This window comes from Labrus bergylta, chromosome 16, assembly GCF_963930695.1.
Source record: "Labrus bergylta chromosome 16, fLabBer1.1, whole genome shotgun sequence".
NCBI classification, from domain to species: domain Eukaryota; kingdom Metazoa; phylum Chordata; class Actinopteri; order Labriformes; family Labridae; genus Labrus; species Labrus bergylta.
This window is the reverse complement of record NC_089210.1, coordinates 13556502-13571433: the sequence shown is the minus strand read 5'-3', so window position 1 is coordinate 13571433 and position 14932 is coordinate 13556502. Positions and strand designations below refer to the sequence as shown.

The following is a 14932-nucleotide window of genomic DNA, read 5'->3' as shown; positions in this document are numbered from 1 at the left end:
CGACACAGTTAATAAGACCATTCACTGCCACAGACAGGAACTCATTTAACTAGCGCTGGTCCATGAAAGACCAAACTGGCAGAAAGGAGACAATTATATGAGCCACGTTGTAATACATTGCTAAATAATGGAAGTTTATAAGAGTTGTAGAGAATATGATAAATGACAAATATGTTCCAGGTATAAATATCATTTTCATAGTATTGTGAAGCCTTGAATTCTCCTTTTTTAAGTAGTAGCAGTGTGCACTACTATTAAACAGTAGTGACCATATTAGGATACTTCAATTTGCCTATCGTATTCGAAAGGCCGCCATGGCAGAGACTTCTCCATTACTGGTAGGCACACCCTACAACCTTACAGCATTACCATTTAAGACCAACCTAATGTACCAAATGAACATCATGTTGTATCAGAGCAGACTTTAAACAGGTGATTGAGACCAGAGAGCAATGTTTACAAAGGTCATCAATGAAGTGAAAGTAGGGTCATTTTACTTTGGATTTTCTCCTTCTTGGCAATTTGAAAAAAAAAATGCAGGTTTAAGGCACTTAAAAGCTACATCCATATCTTACACACGCAGACACATTTAAAACAAAGTCTTCCTTGTATTCTTTACCTAATTGACTGCCTATTTTGTTTCAGTTCATCACAGCCGATGCAAAGCATTAAGAAGTGAAGCATCTATAACAGCAGACAGGGTCTGTGCTCTAATTGAATGTTATTTGATGTACTCCCACATAAAGGATCTGATATTTTCTCTTGGGCATACCTCTCTCCATCGTTCACCTTGGAATATTAATCCCCCCACCCCGCCCCCCCCCGCCCCCGCCACCTGAGCAACTTTTCAGCAGTCTTTAAAAAAACTTCATCCGACTGTTCAGGGACTGGTTGCTGGGTAACTGTCATCTGACATTAGCCTAAGGTCTGCGTTGTAGACACATGCGTCTGCATGTGGCTGCGACCACATGGGACGGCAATAATTGAGTTGCTGATGAAAAGAAGTGCTGTCCAAAATGTTTCTGTGAAAATTAAATAACTTTCCATCATGTGTTAGCTTAATTTTGGAAGTACAGCAAATTAAAGTGACAGCAAAACAAGCTAAAAGAAGAGTAAGTACTGGAACCTGAGTTTTATATATGAATCTTGTATTGGATTATGTATTTTAATCATTTTAAAAACGTATCCAGAATGATAACAACTTTCTTCTGGATTATTACCATTGTTTGTCTTATATTTTGGAGATCTGTAGGAAACATGTATGTTCAATTTGGACTTTTAAAAAAATGTGTTTTTTTTGGGTTAAATCTAGGAATGCTATAGTAACTGTATTATAGAACCCTATAAGCCTTAGTGGGCTATAAAAAAGTGTTACGCATCAATTGATTACAATGTTAAGAAGTGTTGTGTTAAAATAACTTATGTTTCTTCTGTGGAGCATCCTGTTCCCCTGTTTCTCCTCATTGTCTGTCCCTCTTCTATCGGCTCCACCTCTCTCCCTCTCTGAGCAAAATTTTATAAACCACAGATATGTATCATGTATCGAGATACGACTTTTGGTTCATAACATCCACCTCCCTTATAAATAAGGAACTTGTTTATAATACATTTCTCTTCATTACTAAACGACAGCGCTGAAGTCTCTGTCGGCTCAAAACTGACACGCTCACCATGAACTTGCGCTTCTGTTTCCAGCTGGCGCCCTGGGCGTTGGTGTGCCGGTGGGCTTCGGTTGCCATCCTGATCAGCTCCCACTCTTCGTTTGTTGGCTCGGGCCTCGTCTGCATCGTCTTCACCATCTCTTCCCTCTTTCTTTTCTGTCGATTCTCCTCTATCAGACGCCGCTTGGCCACGCGCTTTGAGTCGTCCAACACCACTGATGGGCAGAAAGGAGATCGGTGAAGTGATGTTACAGCAAATGTTGTCAGATTCTACAATTCTAAAATTCACTTCGCAGAAGCTTTTATCCAAAGCGACGTCAGAAAGCGTCAGATCTATAGGTAATAACGTTCCTTGTTATTCTTATATGCAATAAGAATAACAGATTATTGAATGATTTTCTGTTGGCGAGGTATCTTTAATTTCTCTTTATCAACTGAAGGTAAGGAAAGGAATAGATCATTTATATTATCTTACATGCAAAACTGAGTGACCAGGCATGGAAGCAGCTCTGTGAAACAGCACTTAATCACAGGGATGGTTTATGCTAAATGCTAACCAGTGCATGCTAAAACTGCTACAATGACTGAATGTGACTTTGAATACTCAAAGACAAAACAAAATGTCTAACAATTCAACAAACTCTTTACAAATGAAAGAATCAACAAAAATACTTTTTAACTGTTGGCCTTGATGGAGGTTTGGTTGTACATTTTGTCCATTTAAACTGGCAATGTGTCCGGATGACTCATTCTCTGAGTGCTTTTAATCACAGAGCTCTGCTATCCGAGAACTTCAATGCCACACTGATATTTTAATTCATTATACTCACAAGGACCACACGTGTGGCTTTGTTTGAATTCAGTTGTGATGCACCGGTAGGAGAATAGATCAATACATTTTCAGCACTGTGGAAGTGAAGCTTTGTGACCTTCAAAATAACGAGTGAGATATTGAAAAGTAGGCAGAATGAAGTGTCGGCTGTGATGCAGAATGTGAAAAGGATTTGAAGGACTTTGAAGGAGCTTTCAAGCTCAGCGTGGTGGGTGTGATGTGCAGGTGTTGTGAATTTGTGTTGGAAATTGAACAGAGACCAGTTCCTTTATTCACAGGAGCAGCTTTCATACTAAACTGAAATGATCCCCAAATTAGCTGTTGGTGTTGAGGATTAGTAAGTGCGTGCGTGTGTGTGTGTGTGTGTGTGTGTGTGTGTGTGTGTGTGTGTGTGTATTCTACTAAGTGCAGAAATCAATGTGGTACTGTACCTGTGAGTACTGTACTCATGATTAAGACACATTTGCCAAAGGTGTGCCATCTACAGGATTATACAGTGACATACTAGTAGTGATAACATGAGCTCATAATAACTCACAGTCCATGGCCATGCCCACAGAGATGCACTTCTTAAAGCGGCACAGCTGGCACTGGTTGCGGGTGATCTTGTCGATGACACAGCAACCTTCATATTTACAGGAGTAAGCTGGGTGGAGGTTCTTCTGGATGGTCCTGCGAAAGAAGCCCTGAAGAGAGGGGAGAAATGGAGAATTTAAAAAAAGAGAGTAACAGGAAAAATAGAAACATCGGCGCAAAAGTGCAAAGGAAAAAAAAAAACAACAACAGACAAAAAGGGTCATTAAGAGACTGAGGGAAATACGCAACTGGATAACGTCATAATGGCACAGACAAATACAAATGTTCTTATGTTTTGATAAGTATTAAATGAGTGCGGTGAATATCACACGGCAGGCTGCTGATTGCATGACAGAATTCTGCTTTGGATGGCTGAGAGATGAAGTGATGCATGACTGAACATCTCTCAGAGACCATTTTTTGTACAGACCTTGGATTCTCTACCCTGATTAGAGCACCGCAGCAAGTGGTTCACTAACACATGATTTTAAGCAGAGAAGAACAAGGGTGTTTTAAATCACATTAAAACGAGGAACATTTGGTTTCTAAATGGTCACTCCCAAAGACATCTCACAGTAAGGCCATTGATCTATGCCAAACAAACTATAAATAAAAAAAACATAAAAACAAGTCATTTTTAATCTTCAGCATCTCTCTGGGATTTTGATGTGCCTCATTTCCTCTATGTCAATGGCAGGAATGTAAACAATAGCTACTCATTTTTAGAAACCATGAAGAAGCTAGCAGATACCAGCGATGATGACCAACAAGCCCAGTCATCCCTGTTCAGTGAAGAATGCACTTGTAAAAATAAAAAATGTAAAGCTTAATATCAAACCTGAATTCTGTATTTTTAATTTGAAAGTTAGCTTTTTTTTGTGTTTCCGCTTACTAAAAATGTCTGCCTTCAATGATCAAACTGACTGACTGTAAGAAATAAAAAAGATCTTTCTCATCTTTAAATCACCTTTTTGCTTCTGATCACATCAGTAATTCTATCACTAACCGGCTGCTAGCTACAAACTCAAATTCAGCAAACAGACATATTGGTATTTATCCTCTATTAAGTTAATGCACATATTTCCCTCTACTTGTTTAAAAGCATGTTGCTACTTGCAGATCAATCATTGACCCCTGGATAGTTAAGTTGGAAAAGCTGGGCTTGGGGCTGAGCACTCCTAGCAGGGCAAACCATTATTAGAAAGTTTGGGGAGAACGTTCTAACCTCAAAATTTATGACATGCTGATAATCAGATTAACAAAAGGTTGATCCACAGTTAACTAATTCCACTTCAGTGCGTACAAAAGGTTGTTTACGTAGTTTTTTAATAGGTTTATTAAACCAGGAAACTCAAGTTAGGCGCACTTATAATTGACGCATTGGTTCACCGCCGTCATTCAGAATCTAATTAAGCCATTGCCTCTGTTAACTATTAAGGTGAATGGTTCCTTTTTTTGGCCTCTTTCAGACGTCATTCCAGATCCGGACTGAGAAGAACGTTCAGATGCCAGAGTGCAATCCAGTTCTGCCTACAATCCTTTGAGCTTCTCAGAACAGCTTGTCGCCGAGTCACATTCCAACAGTTTTCTAGTCAGAACTTCCTCATTACGATCTTTATCGTCATGTAGAAACTGTCAATGAGGCGGCTGTGGCTCAGAGGTAGAGCAGGTTGTCTTTTAATCGATAGAATCAGGGTTCGATCAACATATACTTGCCAGACACTGAACCCCAAAATACTCCAGAAGTGTGTCAGGGGCATCTTTTATATTTACAATAAGAAGTGATTTGTCTTCTGGATGATTATAAAAACACACCACTTCTAGAGGTAGAAAAATCCACGGCTTGACGCGCCTGTTGCAACTACTCCGGTTGCTAAGGTAACACTGGACAACTTCTATTTTTTGTGAGGGGTTTAGTCAGTTCATCTGTTATACATTTAGGAAAAAAGGAGAGTTTCTTGCTTCCATACCTTGCAGCCCTCACAGGTGATGCAGCGGTAGTGGTATCCAGTGGCCTTGTCCCCACAGACCACACATGGTTCATCTTTCTCCAGGTAGCTGGGGATGTACCCTGGAACAGAGACACTAAGAGCTATAGGAGAGGAGGAGGAGGAGGAGGTTGAAGAGGGAGATGGGGTGGAATGAGAGAAAGGTGAAAAATGAGGTCGTGGGGTACGGTGAGGAGGATGACGGGTTGAGGGAGAGGAGTTTGGGTGAAAGGAAGATAAGAAGAATAAAGGGTGAGAAAGGGAGGAGAGCATGAGGGGAGAGGAGGGGGTGAGGAGGGGTCTTTGTGTTATCACAGGGGCCTCAATATGCTCCTGTGCATAGGGCCCAAAGAGACTGTGATACAGGATGGAGTATTTATGTGAAGGGCAGTCTCGGCTGTGCACACAGACATGATATCATGCCAGCTTATGAGGTTTACACTCTAATTCCCAGAACTCATGAGGTCGGCCTTAATCTTGACGTCTTATTTGCTTCTTTGTTTATCTTAGGAGGTGAAAGGTTTTCCTTTGCTCAGTGATCATTTCAACTCACATTCAGTTAGCATGTGATTTGACTCTTCTACAACTTGGACCTCTAAGCTGTCATGTTGTTACAAAAGGTGTTTTTATTCATTTTTTTTAAGTGGAGGGACATGCAACTGCACACTTGCATGCTTAAGCACCTGATGCAGCTTTACACACATGACCTAACTATCCAATCACAGATACTCAAAGTCTCACAAACAAACGTGTCACAGATTCATATAATTCTTAACTGCAAAATCACATTTCCAACAAAAACAAAACACTTTCGCTAAAATGTAATACATTTGGAATCGGATAGTCAAGCCTGTAAATGCAGGAAATAAAAAGGGACATCAAATGAACTGATGTTCTAATGGGAATAAAGGTTGGATTGTGTTGGTTTGAAACCACAGAAGTAAAACATGCTGTTTTTTCAATTGTGATCAGGTAAGCTTTCAAATCTGTTGACTCAACTTTATAATGCTTGGAAACATTTATAGGCCCTTTGATTTAGTAAAAGGGTTCATTTCAACCTTAAATTAAGAATGCTAACTATATTTGATAGTTTTGGTGTCGAGTCCTTCCTATGGTTGGACTCAAACACCTCTCTAAAAGCTCCGGCTATGGCAACCAAGGTGAGCTTATCTGTGTTCAACAAAGCCTCTGCATCAGAGTCATAAAAAAAGTAGGAGGGCGAGATTATCATATAAATGAGACATCATGCAAAACTGTGGGGAGCCAGATGTGGAGTGTTGGACCACACAAAACAAATCTACCAGCCCATAATAAGATGTCTTTTGTATTACTGTGTTCACTTGGTTGTTTGCAGATGACAACAACACAAAGAGAGATGAAGGGGAAGATGATAAAAAAAAATCCTTACCAGACATACTCTTCACCGAACACTGGCTGTTCTTGCTCTTTCTTTTCGGCACATCTGGCCACCTGTGAGGAGGGAAGGAGGGGGGGGGGTGCAGGCAGGGGAGAGAGAACAATGATACAGTGTGAGGAAGGTGGTGACATCAAAGGTTTGTGTTGAAAACATAGTCTGGTAAAAACAGGAAAAATCCCCACAATTCAGTAGCTTAAAAAAAGACAGTTGGCTTTTACAATTCATTCAATCCGTCAAAGGGTGATTATTGAATTATTTATCATCAATCCATTAAGAATCAAACATTAATTCTACTGCTGCCACTTCTTGTATTGTCAAAATGAAGATAACATCTCAGTATTAGAGATGAAAAAAAAAGTTGTTAGCAATATATTTTGATAATATAGTTTGACACATGTATTTTCTGCTAACTTAGAGGAGGGCTTTAAAATCTGTACCGAAAGGATAGCCAACAATGCTGTGGCTTCACTTTTGGTGAGATGGTGAGATGTCCATCTTTTTATAATACACTTTACACTAATCAGCACTTAGGTAATTCAACAGAATTTAAAAGACGTTGGCAGTTATGGACAAATGGGAAAGTGAGATTAGTCCAGAGAGATATGGAGAGCTGCAGAGTTGAACCACTGTTCTCAGTACCAAATAATACATAAAAAGGCTGATTAGTGAAGCTCTGGACTAATTGATTAATTGTTCAGCACTGCTGACGAGCGGCTGATTGGCGCTGAAAGGCTGCCAGCTGTTAGCCAAGAGTGTTGGAACTATTGAGGGCTATTATGTGACTTACTTACAAGCTGACAAGCTCAGTACAAAGTTCGACTCGAATAGAATAACAAAAGAAAAAAACAAAGAATTATCACTTCCTAGAAAGGAGTGGAAGGAAAGGTGCTTTGCTTAATTTAAGTCTCCTCCAACATTCATTTTGTCTTTTCATATCATTGATTCAATTTCTGCCTACATCTGTCTACATTCATTATTGCTTTTCACTTACGACCCAAATTCTATTCAGACTCTAATTTCTGTACAAGCCGACCTGGAAAACCCAAGGACAGTCTTTAATTCAAATAAATGAATATATCATACATACACCTTTCATTCACATGCAATCACACTTCTGCTCCCACTCTGCACATGTTGGGAGTGCACACACAAAAACCAGGATACAGATAATTCCTTTACTCATCTCTCCCCCACCTATCTCTTTCTATAATTCTCTCTATTCTATCTTCCTCACATACAGTATGATGGAGTCTACAGTTGCCTTTGGCAGCAGATTTGGATTACATCCTCTCTCACTCCTTTTTTATTTATTTATCCACATGTTTGACTGTTAGCCCCACACCCCTCCCATTCCAGCTTACCCTCTCCCCTCTATAAAATGTTTCTCTCGCTCTCTGTCCTTCCCACTGTTGCCTCTCATGGGCATTGCTCCGTGTCAGGGCCGTTGATTTTCCTCCTTTCTCTGTCATTTCTGTCTTCTCCTCTTCTCTGCTCCCCAGACTTCCATCTGAAGTAACGCTAGGTAACACTGCTCTTCACCCTCTTTCCAATATCTCCCTCTCTCCATTCCCCTCTGTGGCTGTCAAATCTACTTTCCTCTCCAAAACGAAAAAAAAAAAAAAAAAAAAAAAAACCCTCCTCTGACGTCTCTTGCTCTGTTCTTGCTGTTCTTCACGGTCGAACTAACTTATTAATTTTATCGCTCTGCACATGGCCTGGCAGTGAGGCAGTGGGAAACTATCTACTCTGTTTGTTGATTACTATGAAATAAACTACCATAATATAAACACACACCAAGTTCTGACTTCTGAACCTATTAAACAAAACAATCTTTGTAGCATAGTTTTATAGAGCTTGGTCCAGTGTCCTTTCATCAACAGACATCAGTGTTTGGAGTCATGAGTCAAAGCAAAAACTATAAAGAACACCATTAAAAAATGTATAATCTCTGATTGCCAAATAATGTGAGAAAAAGCGCTCATGGCCATTTAAAGCTGGATATAGTCATGGTGAAGCACTGGAGGTTAGCAGAACAAGCTGAAAACATTCATGCAATTCTTATGGTGAATATGTTGGCCAACAGTTGCCTTTTGTACAAAAGGGAGAAAAAAAGAGAGATCATATTAGACCATTAGTCACATGTGCTTTTTGTTCCTGTTTTTGTTTCCTCAATAGCATATTTGCTTTGGCACACACAGCATGTCACCTTGCTCCATGTGTTGGTTGAAGAGTATCACTTAAAAATGCAGTTAGCGCAGATACACATTGTTTTTGTCTGGTATAGTCAGGGCATAAGAAACACAACTTCCAAGACACAAATATTCATTACACATTGTTGGCTTCAAACCATTCATGTTTGCTTACATTTAAGCAAACATGAATGATTACTGATACAACAAATGCTACTATAATTACACAAAAGCTGACCCACAGTGACTTTAAATACAGTCCTTCAGTGAGCACTTTAAATTCAGCTGTAACAAATGCTGTAGTTGCTTTGACAGGAGCTTTAGTTCTGAGGGTATCAGCTGAAAGATCATATGATGGAAGAAGCAATGTTGGGAAGCGAGCACTGAAAGAACATTTTTTGTACAATAGTTTTCCACAAGCTTTGTAAACTGACTGCCTGAGAGCTGTCCAATCAGACTCCACTCAAGGACCTCAGATGAAAACTATATGTTGAACTTCTGGATTGTTCGCCTGCCTCCTCTGCACTCAGTCAGATCAGAAGAGGAGGGACTCCCCATGGCTCCAAAACCAAAAACCACATGACCACAATGTGGAAGAAAGCGATTAAATATGTGAAGTGTTAGAATCAGACCTGTGAGACTAATTATATCAGCCAGAAGGCAAGGAGGAGTTCTGCTGTATGGAGTCAGAAGAGGACACCAGAGCTGAGAGTCGAGCACTACCAGTAGGAGCAGATAGTGGTGTAGATCTGCCCCGCGATTGGGAGCCATCAATGGAAATGGAAGGGAAGTGTCTGTGTTGCAGAAAATTGAACCAAGCATGTGTAATTTAATGATGGAGAAGGAAACAGCTTTAGAAGCATGAAAACCACAGCTGTTTCTCTTATGAGAAGACAATTTAAACAGTTATCAAATACCCCTGTGAGTGTTAAAAATGTTGTTGACCGTTATCAACTCCAAAGTACTCACAAAATGTGGCTAAACAGAAAAATAACAGGCAGACAAACTGAAAAAAGCCCTTCTTAACAGTCCTGCCCCCACACAGGACTACCTCACTGGACTGTAAAATACAATATAATGTGCAATATATTTATCTGTATAGTAATTTTACTCATAGCTTTTCTTTTTATATCTATTTATATCTGCACCTTATTTTTATTTTTATATGTAAATACATGCTGCTGTTTTTTTTATCCTGCACTACAACGAGCCAAATGCAACAACATTTCGTTCTTATCTGCACTGTAAAGTACAAGTTTGAATGACAATAAAGAAAGTCTAAGTCTAAGTCTTCTGTCTTTATCTGTTGTTAACATGCGGCACAAGATATGGATATCAGCAGTGGCTCATCACCAAAACAACTACATGTGAACAGAATTAAATCCACATAAACACAAACCTGTTGATGCAGTAGGGCTGTAATATATGCATTGTGTCCCCTTTGCAGGAATACCAGAGGAAGAGAATAAAAAACCAGCAGCTCCTTCTGCTGTCTAAGCCTCCCAGCAGTCAAAAAGAGTCGCTACACGTGTCCCATTTAGCAGAAAACAGAACCTGTTTGCTCCAGTTAATGAGTCTGAAAATAGTTGAAGAAGTAGTTCTACAGCTCAAAAAGTGGCTCTTCTGGAGAACTCAAGCCTGATCGTGGCTCATCGCCAGTCTATAAACCTCGAACAGGAGGTCCTGAAATCCCTCGCCAACAACCTCCCAGAGACTTGAGGGCTCCAGTCGATCTCAGAGAAGTACAGTGTTCAGAAGCGATATCTGTGGTAATAGTAGCTCTCTGCCTCAGACTTGCTGCTGGCAGGAATGGTTACTCTGTTTATTTCCCTCTCCCTCTCTCTCTCTCTCTCTCTCTCTCTCTCTCCCCTCCCTCTCTCTCTTCTCATTGCTCTCGTCCAGCCTCCTCCCCCCGTCTGTGTGTTTGCATGCGTAGTTCCTCCCCCCATGACATACTCTGTGTCATCACAAACACATTTTCATGTTTCGGTCCACCTTTTAAAACCCATTGTACTCTCTTTCACTTTCTATGCTTACTTTTCTGTATTGACTCTTTTTTTTTTTTCTCTTTCCAAATTGCCTGACTCTTCTTCTACTCTCTCGCCTTCTGTCGCCCTCTCTCCATCTGTCACCTTTCGTGTTATTACATTATCACTCCTGTCACTTTCCCCTGGTATGCCCTTTCTCTTTCTGATTTGCTCTTTCCTTTTTACCCCCAGGAGAAAACAAAAAAAGTAGTTGCCTCCAACCTCCAGTTAAGCTTAAATTCTAACTTGATTACATAACAACAGTCTGATGTGGTCCCTCGAGTACAGCTGAGTGAAGTCTTTTAAGGACAAAGAGAGAATTGTTATCTTGTCAACTAAAACAGACTGGTCTTTGATTTCTTTGTGATCCAAATGTATTAAAAAAGTTACTAAGAAAGATAAACATTTCTATTAGGAGACTAACTGAATTATTACTGGAATGGGTTCATATCAGAGATCAGGGCTACTTATTATTACTAATTATTATAATAATATCAATTTCCTCATGTCTTGCTGTTCGGAAAAAAGAAATGTTGTTTTCTTCTTCCAATTTTTTTACATTTCAAATACTTGAAAATTAAAAAAAAAAAAAAAAGCCTACCATGAAAGAGAGGGATTATGCCCTTTAAGCTCCAGGCAGAGTTCCAGTGTGACCTTGCTGTAATGTACTGATGGATTAGTGCTGTGGAAATAAACTTTGACCTCAGTAAACATTTCGAAAGTTTTCAGCTAGACTAAGGGTCCTCTAGCAACATAATCTTAGCTGCTTTATTGGTTATTATGTTCACCATCATTGTTTAGTATGTATAATGCCAATGCTAAGTTAGATAGTATACCCAAGCATGGGCGGTTCTAGGCAGGGGCCAACAGGGGCCAATGCCCCTGTAACACTGAGCTAGGTCCCCCCCTGTGGCCACCCCTCCAAAAGGAAAACCCCCCTCTAATAACACCTACACAGAATTTGACTCAACAACTGGACTCACCATCTAGTATTAACGACTGTTACAAACTGTTACTGAAACAAATCTAAATCATGGTATTTTATGTTGTGTGCTATTATTTGGCATAATATTTTTTTTTTTAGAGCGATCATCTTTGTCTATTTTTCACCTGGGTTTAATGTTCCCCTCTGACAAAACAACTGGCCCCAGTTCGGCCCCCTCAGTAAAGGTGGTCTAGAACCGCCAAGTATTGCACCAAATTCAATTTCATGATGGCTTCTTATATATATATTAAAAAAAAACTACAATACATTCTTAAGTGCGTCAACTAGTAATGTCGTCTGTTTATTTGTCATAGTGTCATTAAAAAATGTGAATTCTAAGATTTGTCTCTAACTGACATTGATTATTACACTTTGTAATACTACCAAGATACAATAAAACTCTGAGACATTTCCTGAGACAGTTAATGTATCAGACAAATGAAAAACTAAAACGACCACAACCCTAAAACATCTCTCTCAACTTTAAATATGATACAATAGAGAATACTGAGATTCAGGCCAGACTGTCTCAAATAAGCTTGTTTCATATGAGCTTGATTTTCTCTGCATGATTGAAATTAAGCCACAGGTACAATCTCTCTTGACAATTGGTTGAATCACTGAATTATATTGTAATTAAATAAGCGTTTATAATTAGATTAGCTGCAACTGCAACAGCAGGAAACAGGGACGCCACTATGGACAGACTGATCTATAGACATTAACAGGATGCACAATCTTTGTAGGAACAGTGCAAAATAAAGCAAAAACTTCCATTTTCTATCTGCTTGCCTGAAGAAGCAGGTATGGCCAAATACTTTCAGGGAAATTAAAAGTTTCACAGGGTGTAGGTTGACATATACATTCTTAAAATATGAAAGCCTCCATTGCTGTGATTGCCTTATGGGCGTCATCGTCTCAACTACATTTTTGGCCTAAAAACCCCCCCAAAACAGAAAGACGTATCTTTTAGTGGGCAACTACAATCAGAATCCAGATTTGGGGCCATGGTATTTGCTCAGCTTTGAGCTTTATTTACAGATTCTGCATTAAAATGTACAATTGGAAAGATTGGCAAAGGACTTTGGTATCAGTATCTGGGTTGTGTTTGTTGTACAAGTAGTATTGTACACTAAAGTTTCAGAGAGCATTGGCCTTAAGCAGGAAGACTGTTTGTATTGAAAGTGAGAGGGGCAGAATGCAGTCCCATGTAATCAATCCCAGAAACCTTTGCCCTTCATTGAACAAATATGTAAATTTAATAAATGTCTTTGAACAGATGTCTTTAAACAGATTTGTGCATCTGCTGTGACGTCTCAACACCAACTCTATTCTCGCATTAATCGCAAGAAGTCTTGGCCGTAAGTCCTTTATTGCAAACCGCTGGCAAAAATGGAATCCCTGAAAAGTTGGCTATTGCTCCCAGAGGCTATACTATCAGATGAAATGTCAATGGGTTTGGAGACTGGGTTTCTCTCACTTTTGATATCCATATTACACAGTGAAGTGGTGAAGTCAGTGTACTCCATTGTAGTGATTAAGTCACCTTCATGGAACATCCTGAGCTCTGTTCGCCTGAGTCAAACTTCTGAGCTACCTCATGTGAAGGTTATGAACTCTAGGCTGTGTCTTAATCACAGTTCCTGAGTGTAGATCCTATTACAGGTTCTCTGTGTTTGCACACTGATGAGCTGAAAAGCACTGGCTTTCTCTTTCTGTGTCTGTTAATGGATGAATGCTGCCTGTAATCCCCCACCACCTGCTTGGTCTTACTGATGTTAAGGGAGAGTCTTTCTGTCTGGCACCGCTTCAACGCATCTCTTTGTGTCTGCTCAACAGGCCGACACACTGCTACTGGAGATCAAGCCAGCATATGCCTTGTTGTTTGTTAATGACACATCGTAGGGCCAGGGACAAGATTTCTGGTGCTGGGATCCAAGGACAATGAGTGCAAGAGGCACCAAAAAATTGTGTAGTACTCCCTCTATTTGGATGTCAGTAGTTACTTTTTAAAGCTGATTTGGTTACAGGGTACATACGCTCTCAAGTGATTGACTGCCACGCTTAAATGAAATGACATCCTGGCATTGCATTTAGCTGAGTAGAGAGCCTGCCTAGAGCCATGACAATGTTATGTCACACTCTGACATGATGCCAGGAGTAAGCTTGAACTTAGTTTTAAGGTGCTTGACTGTCTTTTGTAGACCTGCAGTAAGGAGTTCATCCAAGGCCACTACAAATGATCATTGGGATGAATTGTGGTGGGGCTCAAAGCACAGTGCAGCATAAACTGAGGGAAACTGTTCAATTGGACTTGTCGTTTTACAAATTAGTATCTAGGATACCACGTGAAGTCCCGAAATGTATCCATGAATTATTTGTTTGGCTTCTCTTGCCTGGTTTGACAATCTCTGCAGTGTTATCCATGTAGGCTTCCTTTTGGTGCAGAGTCTGAGTGAGGAGACACCCATCCACAACCAGATAATTATTTGCTTCTATTGCAGATGAGCAGCCAATGACCAGAATAGATGACAATATCCTGTGATAGCCAAAGGGTTTCAGAATTTAATTTTAGCGAATGCATTTGGTCTTTTCCCTCAAAAATATGTCCTGCTTTATATGGACGCCCACCTCTGATTGCCCACTTTATGATTGGCCAATGCAACTGAGACATGGCAGTCACAGCAAGCATGAGTGGATCTTTGATCATGTAGTTAAACACAGTGACCATCTCAGAAAACACAATTACTGATTGACTGATTCTGTGTCACTCCAGTGGTAGAGCATTGACAAATAAACTACCATTAAGCAAAGTGCAAGGTAAACACAAAAACAACAGAGTTAGGATTATACAAAAATGTCTAAAATGACTAATTTATCGAAAGCTCTTTCAAATAGCTTACTGCATTAATTACTTGTGGCATTATGAAGCTGTTGCCGAGTTACACAACAAGTCTGCTGTGAAAATGTTTGAAAACTCTTGAATAATGCCATCAAACATACAATCATTCACCGCTTAGGTCTAATAGCCCTCATAACCTCTTAATACGCCTGTCTCGCACACTTTTAAAAGAGGTCAGATGTGGCTTGTGAATTAAAACAGAGATTTGTTTGAGATTGTGCTGCTTCAGCCAATAGACTCAATGTTAAACTACAGAAGTGTCACCTGAGGACAAGGCCTCACTAAGAAAGAAAGAATGGTCCTTTTGAAAAGGGTTTGAGGAAGGATAAAGCCTATTTGTTCATATTAACCTACA

General features: G+C 39.8%; 1 protein-coding gene across 5 annotated transcripts in view; it reads right to left on the bottom strand.

Annotated features, from left to right (window-relative positions):
- LOC109997529 (thyroid hormone receptor alpha) overlaps positions 1-14932 on the bottom strand; it is a 98114-nt gene that overhangs the window by 13855 nt on the left and 69327 nt on the right. For 3 of the 5 annotated variants that reach the window (XM_065964655.1, XM_065964656.1, XM_065964657.1), the window contains 4 exons: positions 6466-6527; positions 5040-5161; positions 3032-3179; positions 1671-1876 (listed from right to left, as the gene is read on the bottom strand). In XM_065964655.1, coding sequence (XP_065820727.1) covers positions 1671-1876; positions 3032-3179; positions 5040-5161; positions 6466-6527 — 538 coding nt within the window. Of the gene's footprint in view, positions 1-1670; positions 1877-3031; positions 3180-5039; positions 6439-6465; positions 6528-10062; positions 12309-14932 lie in introns of those variants that run through there. The other 2 variants (XM_065964658.1, XM_020652032.3) reach the window with 2 other exon arrangements.